General features: G+C 45.9%; 2 protein-coding genes and 1 non-coding gene across 12 annotated transcripts in view; 1 reads left to right on the forward strand and 2 right to left on the reverse strand.

Moving 5' to 3' along the window:
• The window catches only part of RBIS (ribosomal biogenesis factor), a 366,698-nt gene that overhangs the window by 222,165 nt on the left and 123,888 nt on the right, over positions 1-20,645 (reverse strand). The gene's annotated exons all lie outside the window — the stretch shown is intronic.
• Positions 7,339-7,421, reverse strand: TRNAL-CAA (transfer RNA leucine (anticodon CAA)). Its single transcript has one exon. It is a non-coding gene; the product is annotated as a tRNA-Leu (tRNA).
• LRRCC1 (leucine rich repeat and coiled-coil centrosomal protein 1) overlaps positions 11,799-20,645 on the forward strand; it is a 51,419-nt gene continuing 42,572 nt past the window's right edge. Inside the window, exons 1-4 of one of the 4 annotated variants that reach the window (XM_050940684.1) lie at positions 11,799-12,061; positions 15,243-15,448; positions 15,887-15,952; positions 19,474-19,641. In XM_050940684.1, the coding sequence (XP_050796641.1) occupies positions 12,003-12,061; positions 15,243-15,448; positions 15,887-15,952; positions 19,474-19,641 (499 nt within the window). In that variant the 5' untranslated portion in view covers positions 11,799-12,002. The remainder of the gene's footprint in view (positions 12,062-15,242; positions 15,449-15,886; positions 15,953-19,473; positions 19,642-20,645) is intronic. The other 3 variants (XM_050940681.1, XM_050940683.1, XM_050940682.1) reach the window with 3 other exon arrangements.

Below are 20,645 nucleotides of genomic sequence, written 5' to 3' on the forward strand. Positions count from 1 at the left end.
TATTAAACTAAAGAGGAGCTTAAAAGCCAGCTACTACTGAGTTTGTTTTGCTGTTCATCTTAAAATATATTAAATTCCAGTACAGAATTAGCATTTCTAAAATTTGCAGAGAAACCAACTAATTCAGATTTTATTTATTAACATATCCTCCAAACTAGCTTCAAAAAACTCACTGAGATTATCTTGTTATATGTTTGTTTATTTGTTTGCTGTTTAACTCAGATAAATGCTTGTTACTAAACTTTTAATTAAACTTTTTCAAGTTTTATGGAAAGTATGTGTTTTTCTTTAGTGTGTTGTCATAGTTGGAGTTGGAGAGTAAGGGGTGAAATAATGAAAATGTGTCTACAAAACCCATGAAAATTAAAGTTCTGGAAACTGCTGACTTCAGAAGCCACAAACCAGAACTAATTGTGGAGCTCAGTGAGTGTACAATTGATTATAAAATAAAATTCTTTTTATAAGAATCAAGCAACCAAATTACCTATTTATCAGTTTATGAAAGCAGAATCATTACCTATTAAAGAGAGTAGTTATTTATGCCAAGAGCCCAGTTTCTACAACATGTTGTGATTATGCAACATCTTGTCCTGGCTGAGAAAATAATCCTAACAGCCAAACATAGCTGTAACATTAACCCAAGATCTCACGTTACCCTTCCCAGACAATACACACAAGATCCTGTCTACTACCCAGCTATGCACCGGATACCCAGCTCTGTCATATTCACCTTCTCAGCATTGTCTAGAGACTTCACGCTCCAGATATAGGACAAAGATAAATAACTATAATAATCTAGTGCATGTTTGTAAGACAAGCCCGAGGACCCTGTGCTGTAGCTGACAGTTGTAGGCTGAGCTACAAAGGAAGGTTTGAAAGCTAGAAGCCTCTGGTAATCGGCTGAGCCTTAACCAGTGGGCGGGGCATTCACTCAGGCCAGACCTTTATAAAGCCTCGCACAAGCGACCAGGGAGCGTTACGAACAGGGGCTGCTAACAGGGAGTTTCGCAAGGGAGTTGGGAAGGGGAGTAGGAAGGGGAGTAGGAAGGGAACAGGGTAACTTGTTGGTCCTATCCGTGACCCGTTAGTCCCTTGAAAACCTATAAGCCAAACTACATCCAAAACCTTGCTCTTTAAAGCAGAGCAGAGTGGACAGGGAGCAGCAGACAGGGGAGTTTGAGAGGGAGTTTGACAAAGGGAGGCTTATGATGGTTAGGAAGACCCGCAACAACTGTGGCAGTACTGCTTCTGTCTCCTCCACCTGTGCCTGTAGCCAGACAGAGCACCAGGAGGTGGCTAGGCTGAGGAGCATCCATGTCCACGAGCAATTCCTGGACAGCGTCCATGTGGAGACAGCTGAGGTAGCTGTCCCAGTTCACAGAACTGCTGACACACCACTGGTGGAGGAGGAGATGGCTCAGGGTGGGCACTGGCAGCTGCTTACTTCTGGCAGCGGGCAGTGCTCCACCCCTGCTGCGAACCCTCCCGCTGTGTAATAGGTAACCGTTATGCTCTTCTTGATATAGGAGAGAAGGAATCACCCCCTACAGTAAAGGAGGAGAAGCCTCGTACCCCTAAGGCTGGGAGGTCTGCTGCCACCACTGAAAATAGGAAACGTAGGATAGTGGTGGTTGGAGACTCTCTGCTGAGGGGGACGGAGGCGCCCATCTGTCACCCTGACATTTCATCTCGGGAGGTATGCTGCCTGCCGGGGGCCCGTATCCGAAATGTTACAGAGGCATTGTCGAGGATTATCCGTCCTTCTGACAACTACCCCATGCTACTATCCATGTGGGCACAAATGATACTGCGAGATGTGACGCTGAGCTGATCAAGAGTGACTACAGGGCTCTGGGAGTATGGGTGAAGTGTTTGGAGCGCAGGTGGTATTCTCTTTGATTCTTCCTGTCAAAGGTAGGGGCCCGGGCGGAGACAGATGCATCATGGAGGTGAATGCATGGCTGCGAAGATGGTGTCACCAGGAGGGCTTTGGCTTCCTCGACCATGGGATGCTATTCGAGGAAGGACTGCTAGGCAGAGATGGCGTTCACCTTTTGAGGAGGGGAAAGACCCTATTTGCACACAGACAGGCTAACCTAGTGAGGAGCACTTTAAACTAGGTTCGACGGGGACAGGTGAGCAAAGCCCACAGGTAAGTGGGGAGCATGAAGACCTGGGAGATGGGTCAGAAACAAGAGGGAGCATGGGCTATAATGGCAGAGAGAAAGGAGGGTCAGGGCAATACTGGGAGGCAAGATCAAACCAGTATCTTAGATGCCTATATACAAATGCAAGAAGTATGGGTAATAAGCAGGAAGAACTGGAAGTGCTAATAAATAAGTACAACTATGACATTGTTGGCATCACTGAAACTTGGTGGGATAATACACGTGATTGGAATGTTGGTGTAGATGGGTATAGTTTGCTCAGGAAGGATAGACAGGGGAAAAAGGGAGGAGGTTTTGCCTTATATATTAAAAATGTACACACTTGGACTGAGGTGGAGATGGACATAGCAGACAGAAGTGTTGAGAGTCTCTGGGTTAGGATAAAAAGGGTAAAAAACAAGGGTGATGTCGTGCTAGGAGTCTACTACAGGCCACCTAACCAGGTGGAAGAGGTGGATGAGGCTTTTTTTAAACAACTAACAAAATCATCCAAAGCCCAAGATTTGGTGGTGATGGGGGACTTCAACTATCCAGATATATGTTGGGAAAATAACACCGCGGGGCACAGACTATCCAATAAGTTCCTGGACTGCATTGCAGACAACTTTTTATTTCAGAAGGTTGAGAAAGCTACTAAGGAGGAAGCTGTTCTAGACTTGGTTTTAACAAATAGGGAGGAACTCGTTGAGAATTTGAAAGTAGAAGGAAGCTTGGGTGAAAGTGATCATGAAATCATAAGAGTTTGCAATTCTAAGGAAGGGTAGAAGGGAGTACAGCAAAATAGAGGCTATGGATTTCAGGAAGGCAGATTTTGGTAAGCTCAGAGAGCTGATAGGTAAGGTCCCATGGGAATCAAGACTGAGGGGAAAAACAACTGAGGAGAGTTGGCAGTTTTTCAAAGGGACACTAGTAAGGGCCCAAAAGCAAGCTATTCCGATGGGTAGGAAAGATAGAAAATGTGTCAAAAGACCACCTTGGCTTAACTATGAGATCTTGCATGACCTACAAAATAAAAAGGAGTCATATAAAAAATGGAAACTAGGTCAGATTACAAAGGATGAATATAGGCAAATAACACAGGAATGCAGGGGCAAGATTAGAAAGGCAAAGGCACAAAATGAGCTCAAACTAGCTATGGGAATAAAGGGAAACAAGAAGACTTTTTTTCAATAGATTAGAAGCAAGAGGAAGACCAAGGACAGGGTAGGCCCACTGCTCAGTGAGGAGGCAGAAACAGTAACAGGGAACTTGGAAATGGCAGAGATGCTTAATAATTTCTTTGTTTCAATCTTCACTGAGAAGTCTGAAGGAATGTCTAACATAGTGAATGCTTATGGGAAGGGGGTAGGTTTAGAAGATTAAATAAAAAAAGAGCAAGTTACAAATCACTTAGAAAAGTTAGATGCCTGCACGTCACCAGGGCCTGATGAAATGCATCCTAGAATACTCAAGGAGTTAATAGAGGAGGTATCTGAGCCTCTAGCTATTATCTTTGGAAAGTCATGGGAGACGGGAGAGATTCCAGAAGACTGGAAAAGGGCAAATATAGTTCCCATCTATAAAAAGGGAAATAAAAACAACCCGGGAAACTACAGACCAGTTAGTTTAACTTCTGTGCCAGGGAAGATAATGGAGCAAGTAATTAAAGAAATCATCTGCAAACATTTGGAAGGTGGTAAGGTGATAGGGAATAGCCAGCATGGATTTGTAAAGAACAAATCGTGTCAAACCAATCTGATAGCTTTCTTTGATAGGATAAAGAGTCTTGTGGATAAGGGAGAAGCAGTGGATGTGGTATACCTAGACTTTAGTAAGGCATTTGATACGGTCTCGCATGATAGCCTTATCGATAAACTAGGCAAATACAATTTAGATGGGACTACTATAAGGTGGGTGCATAACTGGCTGGATAACTGTACTCAGAGAGTAGTTATTAATGGCTCCCAATCCTGCCTGGAAAGGTATAACAAGTGGGGTTCCGCAGGGGTCTGTTTTGGGACCGGCTCTGTTCAATATCTTAATCAACGACGTAGATGTTGGCATAGAAAGTACGCTTATTAAGTTTGTGGACGATACCAAACTGGGAGGGATTACAACTGCTTTGGAGGACGGGGTCAAAATTCAAAATGATCTGGACAAATTGGAGAAATGGTCTGAGGTAAACAGGATGAAGTTCAATAAAGATAAATGCAAAGTGCTCCACTTAGGAAGGAACAATCAGTTTCACACATACAGAATGGGAAGAGACTGTCTAGGAAGGAGTATGGCAGAAAGAGATCTAGGAGTCATAGTGGACCACAAGCTAAATATGAGTCAACAGTGTGATACTGTTGCAAAAAAGGCAAACGTGATTCTGGGATGCATTAACAGGTGTGTTGTAAACAAGACACGAGAAGTCATTCTTCCGCTCTACTCTGCGCTGGTTAGGCCTCAACTGGAGTATTGTGTCCAGTTCTGGGCACTGCATTTCAAGAAAGATGTGGAGAAATTGGAGAGGGTCCAGAGAAGAGCAACAAGAATGATTAAAGGTCTTGAGAACATGACCTATGAAGGAAGGCTGAAAGAATTGGGTTTGTTTAGTTTGGAAAAGAGAAGACTGAGAGGGGATATGATAGCAGTTTTCAGGTATCTAAAAGGGTGTCATCAGGAGGAGGAAGAAAACTCGTTCACCTTAGCCTCTAAGGATAGAACAAGAAGCAGTGGGCTTAAACTGCAGCAAGGGAGATTTAGGTTGAACATTAGGAAAAAGTTCCTAACAGTCAGGGTAGTTAAACACTGGAATAAATTGCCTAGGGAGGTTGTGGAATCTCCATCTCTGGAGATATTTAAGAGTAGGTTAGACAAATGTCTATCAGGGATGGTCTAGACAGTATTTGGTCCTGCCATGAGGGCAGGGGACTGGACTTGATGACCTCTCGAGGTCCCTTCCAGTCCTAGAGTCTATGAATCTATGAAAAAAATCCCCTAGTACTTTATGTAGGCTGAAAGGTTATATCATCAATGAAACAAAGTGCCAGATTATTGCAATTTTTATACTCAACAGGGAACAACTACATTTTTGAGTGCCATCTAGTAAGCTGCTTCTGCCAGTAAAATGAGGTCATGGAAGGTTTATGAAGTAGAGTTAAGATTTATGTTGGAGCCTTAACTGAGCAATTTCAGTTTTTCTGGCTTTTAAGGTTTTTGATCTAGAGCCTTCTAATTTCCTGACCTTCAAATATATTTTAAGCTTACATTTTAAATTTGTCACTATCAAATTCTGGTTTCTTGTTATAACTGTACCATGCTAATAGTTTAGTTTTAATTAATGTAATATACAGATCTTACGCTATCTTAAAGATTTTTGGGGGAATAATTATTTCTGTCACCCAAAGAGAAGGATAGGTACTATGCCCTAGTTTAAGTACTTTATTTCAATCTACTTTGACCAACAATTTCCTGTATCACTATAATTTTTCATAAGCATTTTTGACATGTATTGAATGGGACATTCCTATGTTCCAACCTATACTTAATGTGGTTAGATAGAAAGGTGTCTGGAAAATGCAGGTTGTTGCTTTTACAGAATATATGCTCTTTAATCTACATATTCATCTTCAGCAAACTATACTGTGGGCCAAATTTTGTGATAACTTATCTCCTGAGCAATCCCACTGATTTTACAGGAAGTGGCAGAGATGTAAATCAGCGCAGAATCCAGCTTTAAAGCTGTAATGAATATTTCTCTTTCTGCAGTGGTTCTAAAAAAGTTTGCTGCTGTTGTAATTCAGTGAGGCTACTAGAGCAGAAGGAATGAGGAAGAGCTGAAGAGAATATTTATCAGAAAATATTCAATCTTCAATGCAGAGTCATGGACAATTATTTTTTTCTAGCAACCTGTCAGAACGGAATAAATATTTACATCTCTCCCACTATCCCACACCGTGTAAAGCCAGTAGAAAAATCAGGCAACTTCTTACGGTACCATACACATAACACATGGCTTGTGAACCTGTCCACAAGTCTATTAGGACATGGACACTTTTCTACCAGATATTTCTATGTTTGGACTCTCCCACAAAGCGTAAACCAGTGAGGATGCTGCTCCCTGCAAGCACAAAACATGGAGGAAGGATTAATAGTCGAGCTGCGGGAGACCAAGAGAAGCTTGATATTCGACCTCTGAAGGCTAACTTGTGGCCCTTGGAGCTGCAGGGCCCAGGACCCCATCTTCCCAACTAGTGGGTCATACACAGTCCCACAAGCCCAGAACGCTTCTATGAGTACAGAAGCAGGAGTACCCTTCCACAGGACAAGCGGCACTCGATGTCTTTCCTTTGGCTTTGGAGATTTTTCTCAAATTTTGACCCAGGGGTTCCAGTTTTACCTCCCCTGGACTCCAAGCTGACGGCTGGGCACTCTGCAGCTAGCCAAGCACACCCAGAGAGAAAACTTCCTAATCAAGCATAGCATTTTTGAACCGTTTTGAGACGCAGTTCGCTGGGTAGTTATCCAAAGAAACATCACTGGAGCACGCCTAAGATTTTTTGGGTATATCGGTTCGGTAAATGTTATCTGCCTACCAGAATAGCTGAGTGGTTAACGTATGAATTCAAGATATAATAGGCATGATGCGATCCTACAGGATTGATGAAGGTTTTGCATAATGGTGTTTTGGTGGACGGGGGGAGAAGCAGGCGGTGGGCAGGTTAAAAGGAAGCAGTGGCTGCTTGAAGGTATCTAGCAACTAGTCAAAAGGAAGCAGCAAAGGCGATCCAGAAGCAATGGGGATTCAAATGGGTAGACAGACAGCCTATATTCAACTGCTACACCCAAAAAGGAAACAGGCTGAGCAGGTTTGGTTAAAGTCTGCAGCTTTGGGGGAGTGGTTCAGAGCCCGGGTCTGTGTTGCAGCAGAGTAGCGTGTCTGGCTGGACAAGACAGGCTTCTGGGATCCCAAGCTAGCAGGGGAAACAGGCTCAGAGGTAGTTCCGGCACCTCCGGTGACAGTCCCCAGGGGGTCTCTGTGACCGAAACCATTGCAAGGCCCTTGGCTTTTCTTAGGTACTTGTTAATTTGGGGGAGGGGGCACAGGAGGGCAGGATGCCCAAGGGCTTTGTTAAAGAGAAGCAGCAGCAGCCGCCACAAGTTGTGTACCAGTGGGTCAAAAGGGTAGTAGCAAGTGGGGGCCTACCAGAAGTGGGAGTCAAACCCACACAGGCTCATGCCCATTGGAACTTGAGTGCAATGCCTTAACCACTCAGCCATTCTGGTGAGCAGGTAACCTAGGCCCAACCGCTACACCCAAAAAGGCTTGGGCGTGCCCGGCGCTCTTGCTTTGGATAACTAGCCAGCTAGCTGCGTCTCAACAGGGTTCAGCAAATGCTACTCTTGCTTAGGAAGTTGTCTCTCTGGGTGCGCTTGGCTAGCTGCGGAGTGCCCGGCCGGTGGCTTGGAGTCCAGGGGAGGTGAAACCATCCCCCTTCCACTCCCCCCCGGGTCAGAATTTGGGCAAAATCTCCAAATCCAAAGCAAAGACTTCGAGTGCCGCTGGTCCTGTGGAAGAGTGCTCCGCTCCTGTGCTCACAGCAGTGTTCCAGGCTTGGGGGACTGCCTATGACCCACTAGTTGGGAGGATGGGGTCCTGGGCCCTGTAGCTCCAAGGGCCACAAGTTAGCCTCCAGAGGCCGACTATCGAGCCTCTCTTGGTCTCCCGCAGCTCGACTATTAAGCCTTCCTCCATGGCTTCTCTTGGCAGGGAGCAGCATCCGCACTGGCGGCCGCTTTGGGAGGCAGCCCGGCTGGAAAGAATTGGGGCCACCAGGTCAACCCATTGGACGGAATGGGTCCGGTTCTCCCAACCTCAGCCCTGCGCTGAGGGTACCTTGGGTATCCCGCTGGGAAGGGCCACCCAGAGCAGAGCTGTTGAGGAAAGGGAGAGAGTCTTGAGTCAAGGGCCCACTTCCCATTCATGGCAGTGAGGCCGCTGCTCTGCTATGCGCAAAACCCTGAGCCAATGTCTTTTACGAAGGCTTTAGATAAGCTCACGCCCACCTATTGGAAGTCCCGTCCTCCCCAGCCCAGCCAGGACTAGCAGCTGAGGCCAGCGCAGGGTAGGATCCACCAGCCGGGTCTTCCCGAGTCCCGCCCCCTCCACCACTGTGATTCACCTCTCTGCCAGCTGCCCTGGACACCCGAAACCTACTGCTGGGGAGGGTCGCATGACCGCTCTTCTGGCTTCCCTTTGCTTCCCCATCACTAAGTCATTCTTCTGCGGGGAAGTAAAGACATCGGCAGGGAAGCTAAATTCTGCGCATGTGCAGTGGCGCAGAATTCTCCCAGGAGTAAAATCAGCATCTTCTGGGGTGAGATGGAGGGAGGGTGGCTTTGCTTGATGGTGGCTTTTTGGTTTGGTGTTTTGATGGGCGGAGGAAGAAGCGGGAGGTGGGCAGGTTAAAGGGAAGCAGCAGCTGCTTGAAGATTTCTAGCAACTAGTCCAAAGGAAGCAGCAAAGGCCAGCCAGAAGCAATGGGGATTCAAATGGGTAGACGGACAGGCCTCTAGGCTGTGGAGGTCAAGACCGTAATCGCTCGGCCGCCCTGGCCAGCAGCGAGGAGAAGCTTCTCCACTCCTGGAGAAAAGCCTTGGACGTCCTCCGGCCCTCTGACTCTGGGCGATTCCACACCGGCCCAGACTCTGCGGCCACCATCTGATGCATTAGGTCATGCCACAGGCTCCCGGCAGACAGCTTGCACTTCTGCAGGGCGCGAGAGCCAAAAGGAGAAACAGCACCCAGCTAGAGATCGCAGAGCAGCACGCTGGCCGCAGTGAGATTCCGAGCCACGCAGACACGTGCCTAGTGGAATGCGAGCCCATTGCCTTCCCTGCTCGGACACCGCGGGGCTCCCCGAAGGCTCCCGCGTGGAAACAGAAACAGAAACACCTTGGGACGTCTCCGAGGATCCAGCTCTCTTCGGGCTGGCATCCATCCCCCAAGGCGATCCTGGCGGGTGCAGTCTCACCGAGGTGGGTGGAGCTGGGCCTGGCTCCGTAGGTCAGGGTTTAGGGCACTGGTCTCATAAAGCAGGTTTGGTGAGTTTAAATCTTGCTGGAGCATTGCCGCAGGGGCAGATTTTCAGACTCCTTCGCCTTGTCCAGCAGTGAGTAGTTGGAGGGAGCTTCCCTTATAGCAGGGGACTAAAAGACAGCCACTCCGAGGTGGGGAGAGCAGCACCCTACCAGAAGCGGGGATCAAACCCACACAGACACACATCTGTCGGAACTTGAGTCTAATGCCTTAACCACTCGGCCATTCTGGTGAGCAGGTAACCCTAGCCCAACCGCTACACCCAAAAAGGCTTGGGCGTGCCCGGCACTCTTGCTTTGGACAACTAGCCAGCTAGCTGGGAAGAATTGGGGCCACCAGGTCAACCCATTGTCGGAATGGGCCCGGTTCTCCCAATCTCAGCCCTGTGCTGAGGGTACCTTGGGCATCCCGCTGGGAAGGGCCGCCCCGGAGCAGAGCTGTTGGGGAAAGGGAGAGAGTCTTGGGTCAAGGGCCCACTTTCCATTCGTGGCAGCGAGGCTGCTGCTCTGCTACGCGCAAAACCCTGAGCCAATGTCTTCTACGAAGGCTTTAGATAAGCTCACGCCCGCCTATTGGAAGTCCCGTCCTCCCCAGCCCAGCCAGGACTAGCAGCTGAGGCCAGCGCAGGGTAGGATCTACCAGCCGGGTCTTCCCGAGTCCCGCCCCCTCCACCACTGTGATTCACCTCTCTGCCAGCTGCCCCGGACACCCGAAACCTACTGCTGGGGAGGGTCGCATGACCACTCTTCTGGCTTCTCTTTGCTTCCCCATCACTAAGTCATTCTTCTGCGGGGAAGTAAAGACATCGGCAGGGAAGCTAAATTCTGCGCATGCGCAGCGGCGCAGAATTCTCCCAGGAGTAAAATCAGCATCTTCTGGGGCGAGACGGAGGGAGGGTGGCTTTGCTTGATGGTGGCTTTTTGGTTTGGTGTTTTGGTGGGCGGGGGGAGAAGCGGGAGGTGGGCAGGTTAAAGGGAAGCAGCAGCTGCTTGAAGGTTTCTAGCAACTAGTCCAAAGGAAGCAGCAAAGGCCAGCCAGAAGCAATGGGGATTCAAATGGGTAGACAGACAGGCCTCTAGGCTGTGGAGGTCAAGACCACAATCGCTCGGCCACCCTGGCCAGCAGCGAGGAGAAGCTTCTCCACTCCACTCCCCTTAGGTAGTCATGGTTGGTGGGGGAAGATGGGAAACAAAGAGAAGCCTATGGAGGCTCCTACCCTGCGCTCTGCTCATCTGCTACTCCTGCACAGTATCTGGGACCGAGTTACAGCCACTCCCAGATTTCTCCCCCAGCTGCATGAATCTCTGCAAATACCCTGTCCACCACCAGCACATCGCTCCCCGTTTCTGAACCCGAATCCTGGGGCTGAGTGTAGGTGCACAGTGGCTTCTCATCTCTGTGCAGGTAGTGGCCTGTGCTCCCAAATGCCATGCTGGAACCTCCACTTTTATTTGGCAAATAAAATGTGCAGAATTTTAAAATATTGTGTGCAGAATTTTTAATTTTTTAGTGCAGAATGCCTTCAGGGCTATGATTTGCTTAAGCCTCCTACCTCAGGACCCCTGTCTTCAAAATCCTCTGCCATGGAGGAAGGCTGGTGCTGCACTGCCACTCACAGGGCCGGGTTGGGTGCGGTGAGCCCTTCCTGTCAGGAGTAGAGCATAGCCGGTAGAGAGCTACCAGTCACCCAGAGTACACTTCACGTTTGTGGGGAAGTTGGCTTTAAAGACTTTGTATAAGACCTGGCTCAGGGTTTTGCATGTAGGAGAACAGCATCGTTGTCGTTGCCACCTATGGAAAGTGGGCATTTGACCTGAGACTCTCTCCCTTTCCTAACAGCTCTGCTCCAGACAGTCCTTTAGCGGAAAGGTCAATGTACCCTCTGTGCAGGTATGATGAATGAAGTGGGGGGTGGGAGGTTCTTTTGATGGACACCCAGCAAGCCAGTTAGGTGTAAGATGCCTCTTGGTAGCTGTTCTCTGCTTGCTTTATCTGTCCATCCTGGGGTGACTGAAAACATTGGCAGGAAACTGGTGCCCAGCTTCTGCAACTGCTGTTGCTGCTTACGCTCTAGGGTTATGGAGAGGCTCACCGCTTCCTCCACCCCACTGTTGCTTTTCCCATCATAGTAGACTTCTTCAGGGCACTCAGCATTGACTCTCTCCTGGGCTGTAAACTAGAGAACCTTGATTTCTCAGGAGTAAAAGGGCTTCAGAGAATTAACATGGTACACTTTAGGTAAACTGAAGGCAAATGAAAAATTCCCCAGTCATTATGGCAAATCTCCGGAGTTTGGGAGTCTGACTCCTGAGCACCACAGCGTTGCCTCGCACGAACTCCGTGATTACAGGGGTGCGACCAGGGGCTACAGCAGCCACGTCTACATTAGGGGCGCTGGGGGTTAAGGCTCCCCGTCATGCCGCAGCCCACAGGTCAGCAGCGCGACCAATGCGGGCAGACAGAGCCGCGTTCCACTCCTTAATGCGCATGCTCAGAAACTACAAGGTCTGGGAAGGAACTTGTCCCTGAGGCAGCCCAACCGGCCTCTCTCTCCTACGGGAGGAGAAATCGCGACTGCCTGCAGGGGAGGGCTGCTTTACGGCTCTATGTCGTAACGGCCTCGGATCCAACCGTAAAGCGTGGAGCTCTCGGGCGCCACCCCGCTCCCAGCGATGTCGTTGGATTTGGAGAGATTTAAAGCGAAAGGCGCCAGAATCCGTCGCTGGCTGCCTGGCCGCTTCCCGTAGCGCGGCGGAGCCGCTGGAATCATGGCGGGGGCTGGCGCCGTGCTTGGGGAGCTCAGCCTCATGGACAAAGGCATTGGGAGGTGAGGGGGCTGTGGGCTTTCCCCCGCTGGCTGGGCGGAGGAGTGGGGAGGGGCCCCTGCTGGGGGCTCCCGGGGACGTAGCTGGAGGGAGTCAGGGAAGTAGTCGCTAGTGAGGAGCGGGGTGCGCCCGGGGGCCTTAGGAGGAGAGCAGGCGAGGATGTCGATATTTCGATAACGGTGGGGCTCGGCAACAGGAGCGGGAGACGTGCTCCTGCTGGATAGTGTCAGCTTTGCTGTCCCCGCCTAGGAGCGGGGCCTGCAGGAGACGGGCGTCCTGGGCCCTGTGTTACCAGTCAGTATGTTGAACCGAGCACTGCACTGTCAGGGCTCACCTGCAAGCCTTTACTCCGGGCAGAACCGCTGGAAGGGGCAGAGCTGTGATGAGCCCTGTTTTGATCCGTCTTTTGTGTTCTTCGTGCATCTATTTCACATCCCTTTGCCATTTATTGTAGCTACATGTGGTCTGTCACTTATAGCGATTATGTGGTCCATTTTCCTGGACTGTATTTTAAAGAATTTTCCATAGTACTAATTGTGTGACCTCCAGAAACTAAGGCAGTGTATTAGAAATGCTGCACTTTCTGCTTAACACTTACGCTCCAGTTAATATGTGCTCACGCTTAGCTACTGTTGTCAACGTTACTTGAGCTACTTCATAATCTTTTATAGTGGGATGTTAACGTAAATCAACTTCTAAAATTAAGCAGAGTAGGAAATCTTAAATCACTTTGCCTACAAAGATGGGTATCAAGTTCATATTCAATATTAAAGTGCTTAAACAATAGCACATTTCTTTGCTTCACAGACTTGATGGTCTTCTAAAAACTTTTAGAAATAGAACCTCAGTATAAAAAGATCTAAGACCTTATTCTTGAGCATGGGCAATAACCTGGCTGTAGTCAAAGCCCACGTCCAGACTACAGCCTAAAATCGATGTGCTTAAAATCGATTTTATAAAGCAGGTTTTATAAAATCGATTTTGTGCATCCACACTAGAGGTACTTACATCGATGTTGAGCGTCCATTTTCCCTGGCGTCCATCTTTTGCTTGAGCGTTGCACTCTGGGTACCTATCCCACAGTTCCTGCACGGGTCCCTGCCCTTTGGAATTATGGGTTACTAGCCCAGTGCATGATGGGATCAAAGTCCCCGTCCTGGGTGGTTCTGGGTACAGCTTCACCCCCCCCCTTCCTGTAAACGGCACACAGTCAGTTCGCGCTGGGTGGTTCGGGGAACGCGAGAGCAAACCGCGCGAAGCTGGTCTCCTTCCCCGGTTTGCTCTGCGTTCCCCGAACAAGCAGGTCTCCTTCCCTGCGGTTTGCTGGGTGGTCCGGGGAACGCGAGAGCAAACCGCGGCGAAGCTGGTCTCCTTCCCTGGTTTGCTCTCGCGTTCCCCGAACCCCGAGCAAGCAGGTCTCTTTCCCTGCTGTTTGCAGGGGGGTCCGGGGAACGCGAGAGCAAACCGCGGCGAAGCTGGTCTCCTTCCCCGGTTTGCTCTGCGTTCCCCGAACAAGCAGGTCTCCTTCCCTGCGGTTTGCAGGGGGGTTCGGGGAACGCGAGAGCAAACCGCGGCGAAGCTGGTCTCCTTCCCTGGTTTGCTCTCGCGTTCCCCGAACCCCGAGCAAGCAGGTCTCCTTCCCTGCGGTTTGCTGGGTGGTTCGGGGAACGCGAGAGCAAACCGCGGCGAAGCTGGTCTCCTTCCCCGGTTTGCTCTCGCGTTCCCCGAACCCCGAGCAAGCAGGTCTCTTTCCCTGCGGTTTGCTGGGTGGTTCGGAGAACGCGAGAGCAAACCGCGGCGAAGCTGGTCTCCTTCCCCGGCTTGCTCTGCGTTCCCCGAACAAGCAGGTCTCCTTCCCTGCGGTTTGCTGGGTGGTCCGGGGAACGCGAGAGCAAACCACGCTGTGCAAGCAGGAAATGGAATTTCAAAGTTCCCGGGGCTTTTCCTGTTTACCTGGCCAGCAGAAGAGTACCTTTACCTGTGTAGAGCGGCCACTAGAGCACTGTGGGATACGTCCCGGAGGCCATTAACTTCGATGTCCGTCCACACTATCATAAAATCGATTTTAAGAAATCGATTTTGGGGTTACTCCTCTCGTTTAGATGGAGTTCCAAAATCGATTTTAGGGACCCTTAAAATCAATTTTATGCACTCTGTAGTGTGGACGGTTACAGCTTTAAATCGATTTAGAGCTCTTAAAATCGATTTAAAGCTCTAGTCTGGACCTGCCCAAAGAAACACATTTGAACAGAGACAGAAAATTGCTCTTTGAGGACAAAAACCAAGACAGCCAGTTCTTTAGTACCCTAACTAAACTCTATGGTTTTTCCTAATTGTCCACATTTAAGTTGAGAGCATTGTAATTAATGTAGGTGGCTAGAAAAGAATTTTTGTTTTAAACGTGTTTTTTATGAGAGTGTGGGCAGTAGGCTTGGCCTACATGAAAAAAGTAGGTTGATTTAACTACAAGAATTGGTTGTGGAAAAATTCACACCCCATAGCAGAGTAGTTAAGTTGATCTGAGGCTATGTCTACACTAGAAACTTCAAACCGCTGCTGCGGGAGTGCTCCTGCAGCAGCACTTTGAAGTGTGAGTGTGATCACACATGAGCGTTGGGAGAGAGGTCTCCCAGTGCTCCTGGTAATCCACCTCCACAAAGGGAATAACACCCTCCTGAGCGCAGCAAGTTTCAGTGTTGTAAAGTGGCAATGTAGACAGTGCATCAGCCCTGGGAGCTGCGCTCCTTGTGCAGGTGTGTGTGTTTGTTTTTTTTGGTTGGTTGGTTGGTTTTTTTGAGAGAGAGAGAGCTCTCCCAGCACTGCGCTGCAACCACACAAGCCATGTTAAAGCACTGACACAGCAGCGCTTTAGCGTTGCCAGTGTAGACTAGTCCTCAGATACAAAAACGATCTAACTTTTTAGCCTTTTGTGGGAAGGAGGGCTAAAGATACTGGTAAATATGGTGGATTATTTTCATGTTTAAATATTGAGAACCTTAAATGTAAGGCAGATTATTTTGATTTGCTATAGTACACTATTCTACTTGCATAAAATATTTTTTAAAAAAATGTGTAAAATTTGTGATTTGCACCTCTTAAAATATTGATTAATTTGGGATTGAGACATATTTTATAAGTTTAATTATCTTAAGACATTTTAATACTGGGTATTTTCATTTATAGCTTGTTGGAGATAACTCTAAGTTCAGAACTTCACACAATCAACCTGCATTGTAACCAAATCTCGAAGATTGAAGGGCTTGGCCATATCCAGAGTTTGCAGCATTTAGACTTGTCATCTAATCAAATAAATCAAATCGAAGGACTAAGTACTCTAACTAATCTTCGCACTTTAAATTTATCCTGTAACTTGATAACAAAAGTAGAGGGTTAGTATATTTTTGTTTTCTTTCCCTTTAACATTTTATGATCCTCTTCTGAAAGTTGTGCTGAAGTTTGATTCAAGAAAGATCTTAAGCCTGTGATTGAAGTTAAGCATGTGCTTAATCCCCATGGAAGTCAAAATCCCATATTACATATTGAATTAAATTGAAATAATAAACAAATCATTCTAAAGGACATTATGGTAATATTTCTCAGTTGACTATTTAAAATAAGTTTTTAAAAAGTTTATTTTAAAACTTTGATCTTCATTCTTTTTAAATAATACTAACCACAGTGGTCGTATCTTAATAAACATAGTTTATATTTGTCATTTATAGTGTCTAGTCTGACTGTCTTCCTTATTTTACCAGTCAGACATGTTTATCTCCTGAGTGTTTTTTTTTAAAGCTCTTGCACTAACTTTTTTCCTCCACTTTGTTTAGGACTGGAAAAGCTGCATAATTTAACTAAACTGAATTTGTCATACAACCACATACATGATCTTAGTGGTAAGTGGATCTGGCAGTGATGTTTTCACAATTTAATATAAAATGTCTGACCAACTGTAGTCACAAAGAACTAAAAGATAAGAAATGCAGGACATTGGATGTCTCAGGAATTTACTACCATTGGAATATGAGACTTTTAATCTTTAAATCAAATCCTGACCAAGTCACTTACTGGCTGAAATTAATTACCATTTAACAGTTAGGTGACTAATGTAAAATGTGTTTAATAATTTTAAAAGAAAGGTGCACAGTCACTTGCATCACCATTTGCAATAGGCCTATGTTCCTCTTGTTGGTAGTACAATCAGAGAGACCAAAGATTGTAGACGTGTTTAAATACTTTTGCTGAAGCAGAGTGGGAATCTTGAATTGCTTGGTGCTGTAACTGTCCTGTCAATCTGTCATGTACAAAGAGCACTATATTCACTTTTAGAAAAATAAATCCAAAATGTTTTAAACAAGGAAGAGTTCAGAAATAGTACAGCAGGAAGGAGACCTGGATTTTATTTTCATTTCTGCCACTGTCTTGCTGTGGTAACTTCATGTGTAAAATACAAATTCTTCCCAACTTGATAAAGAACTTCACGATACTCTGAATTGTGATACCCAGATACAGGATATTAGAACTATTACAATAATTACTCTCCTGGTAATGTTATGTAAAAGCTTTCATCTGAGGTTCCCAAAGAACTTTTTTAATCACTTGCCCTCACAATACCCCTGTGAGGTAGGTGGCCTACATTTTGTGTATTTTATAGGTACTTTTTGAACACAGAAGAGAACAGCCTTTCTGAAAATGAATTTTTAGACTAGCTTCCTGCAGTAGACATCATATCTTATTTTTGGTCACAGCATGTAGGCAGCAAATTCAAATTATATGCTGTTAACCGTAATATACAATGATAATGAGTCATGTCAAGCTATCTTGCACTAAATAGAAAAAATGTTCCCAGTGGTGCTTGCAATATTTATCATCTACAAAACATATAAGCTTAACATCAACACACAAATGTATTTACACATGGTATGTGTGTTGCCACTACTATTGTGAGAGCACCATCATGAAATCTTTGCACTTAATTTTGTCTGTAGTGATGCACTCTTTGCTGGTCCAGTGCCACTGTGTATGAAAATTGCAGACACAGCAGCCCTGTCAGTTGACCTAGCCTTCCCGTCACAGTACCATAGTGATTTTCAATAAGACCGCTAGGGAGGCAGAGTTGGACTTGGGGGGAGAGGGAGGAAGCTGGGCTGGGTAGCTAGGCTAGGTAGTGCCGGGGGTGGAGGGGTTAGGGTGGGCAGAGCGGGCTTGGGACTGCTGGAGGACAGAGCAGGGTTGGGAGTGGGGGGCAGAGAAGGGAAGGAGCCAAGCTAGGCACAGGACCACTAGGGGGCAGAATCAAGATCAGATCTGGGATTCAGCAGCCGCTGGTGCAACATCTGCAGCAAAGGCACTGGTAGCCCCCGCTGGGCACCAGCCGGGCTTTGTCTGGGATCCACCAGGGAGGAGAAGGGCAGGGTGGGTCTAGGGAGGGGAAGGTGTTGCTGTGACAGCACGGGGGCTTGAGGAGGGATGTGTGTTTTTTGAAGCTATTTTGATTTGGGGCTGGTGGCTGTTCTTTGGGGTCATGTGGCTGATCTCATTAGGGGATTGTCGTTGGTATTTGGAGATCAGGGCTTTGGAGATGAGTTGGGGGTGAGGATGTGTTGCTGTTGGGACCCTTGTAAAGGGAACAGTGATGGAGTCTCACCAGAGGATTTTTGTATGTTCAGTAATAATCCTGGTGGATGCTCCATAACTGACCATTTTTAAATCAAGATTTAAAAGATCTGCTATGGGAATTATTTTGGGAAAGTTCCATGGCCTGTGTTATGCAGGAGGTCAGACTCACTAGATGATCACAATGGTCCCTTCTGGCCTTAGAATCTGAGTTATGTATGTTCAGCTAGAGTTCACTTCATCCTCTTTCAGCAGGTCAGCAGCAACTGAGGTATTACTAGGCACGAACCATAAGCACAGTATCTGATTATTTGTGTGTGCTTGTACTAATGGGCAGTATTTAGACCTTGAGAACCAAAGACAAAGTTTACATAAATGCAGTATTTTAAAATGCTTACTTCATTAGCTACCTTCACTTGTATTATGTTTGCAAATCTGTATCCCACTGAAGAATATTTCACATTATTGTGAAATTTGCCAGTATAGCAAATAACTATAGAAATAGCTTTGTGGTCTTCTGTCAGATGCTTAACATTCTTTTAATGAACTTCTTGTCAGTTTTTTACTGTCTCTTTTTAATTAAACCTGTAGATTTGTAATCTTTACAGGCCATGAATGCTAAAATATATAATCCAGTGATGAAACCATGAATTAATATATAGTCAGGTGACACAGGGCTTACTCTTACAAGGAACTTGCAGGATCATGACTTAAGTTTCACAACTGTGAGGCAAGTACAGACTACTTCTTAGGGTGTGTCTACACTAGAAACTTAATTTACAACTACACAGTAATTACTGTATTGGTGCACGTCTATACTACCTTTTTTGGGTCAGTGGTGGGTGTCCTCACCAGGAGCGCTTCCACTGACCTACAAGGGGCAGTGTGGGGAGCTGAGAGCCTGGTCTCTCAGTCCACTGGCAGCTCCCTCCTGAGAGCCCAACAGGCTCACAGACTCCTAGTGGACTCATGCCCCCCGGCCCCTTCGTCTCCCTGTTCCCCTCCTTAGTGGCTTCGGACAGTACACGTGCAGCAGAATTGGAGGTAGTGGCAACTAGACAAGACATGAGGGAGCACTGTTTTCAAAGTGTTGAGCCTTGTCTTATGTAAGTTTCCTGTGTGATAGTGCTTGCCGGGGAGAGAGGAGGAGGAGTTGATTCGGGTGGAATAGGGGGATCTACTACTGTGTAAATTCCTATGAAGGATTACATCCACTACAGTAGCCTCCCTGGAGCTGATGTATTATTGTACTATTTACAATGTCCATAGAAATACAGTGATCTTCTTAAAATTAAAATCTTTTCAGTGAACTATTTCCAAAATAAGAAGTGTGATTAGACTTATTTTTGGTCACTTTTTTAATCCTACAGATCTCTGTAAGGATTCACTTACATAATAAATATAACTTTTATTCTAAGTGCTGGCCCTAACTAAGCTGAATAGAGTGTAAACGGCAACCTTAGTAATGCATTGTGCATTTACTAAAATAGATCTTCAAGCAGAATATTCTCTATTTTTAAAGAACTTTTTTTTTAAACTGACAATATAATCCCTTTTTAAAGTTACTTCTCAAAATTAACATTAATGCAATATTGTCTTGTAATGGATAAATCTTGGGAGGGAAGTGGGGCAAATGTTGGATAATTTCAGGGTGTAAAATATTTTGAAGGGTTTTTTTTTTTTGTATTTTTGGGTTGATAGCTTTTCTGTAAAATGCCGTATACCAACTTAGGAAATGTTTGTTCTTTAAATACTTGTTTGTAATGGAAGTCACTGCTTTGCATTTTTCTAAATTTTACAGGATTTCTAGACCTTCGTGGAACCAGTCATAAAATTAGTCGCATTGATCTCCACAGCAACTGTATAAGTAGTATTAACCATTTACTCCAATGTATGATAGGACTGCACTACTTGACCAATCTTACTTTAGAAAAAAATGGAAAGGGCAATCCAGTCTGTAACACAACAGGTATGACTAATATACTAGATAATTACTTTGAACTCTGGTTACTGTCCAAACATCAGTGGCTTCTGTGCCTTGTAAACCTGTGATCTAGTTTCTGCAGCTAGTAGCTTGATTCATAAATTATGGCCAGCCATCAAAAACCTAAATTCTGTCATACTGTGATGACCTTTGTGATCAAATCTCTCTACTCCCTGATTCATGCTGTCAAAACCATTGAAGTTTTCTTCCTTTCTACCTATACAATATACCATGCATGCTGAAAGTAGTCTATTATTTTTTGCTACATTTAAACATTAAGGCCTGATCAGAGAAACTGTTTATTTTCAAGAGCAGCGGTTGTCAAAGGTCAACTGAGAACTGGCAGGTCATCTGGTGCTGCCTGTTTTTGTTTCCAGCTGGTAAATAGCATAAAGACACCTAAACACATTAATTGCTGTAGCAGGGATTTTAGTCAGTTGCAAATGGGCATAGAGGAGTTCTGTGAAACGGTCTGTATTAAAATGTGGACCACGCTGTGGACAAAATTTGAGAACTAAAAAAAATTTCTCTTCAGCTCCTTAATAGAATTGTACTGGGGTGCTCTCAACATGTTCAGAGAAGTATCACGACATAACTAAAATATGACTCTGTTCTGCATGCTGGTGATGAGAGTGATAATACTTGAGTTATCAGTTTGTGCACATCTCATAAGAAATCAGTTATGATCCTCCAAGAACTAAGTTTGTTCCAGTGTATTCAGTGGTACCATTCCAGCTCACGGTGAGCCTGAACTGAAACTGTGAATTAAAAGAAGTAATTAAACTTAATATGTAGTATACTGATTAGGAAAAGGCATTTTTAAATGACATGTTTAAACTGAAAATATTAGTACAGAAAGAATGCCTTAGATAAACGTTATGCTGAAAATTATGAGTCACATTTCAATTATTTTTAGCATGAAGGTGTTTATAACAGTTGCCAATAGTGAATACTATAGTTAATGTTGAAAAAACAGTTTCTGTAGTATA

The sequence above is a fragment of the Gopherus flavomarginatus genome, chromosome 2 (assembly GCF_025201925.1).
Source record: "Gopherus flavomarginatus isolate rGopFla2 chromosome 2, rGopFla2.mat.asm, whole genome shotgun sequence".
Classification (NCBI taxonomy): Eukaryota; Metazoa; Chordata; order Testudines; family Testudinidae; genus Gopherus; species Gopherus flavomarginatus.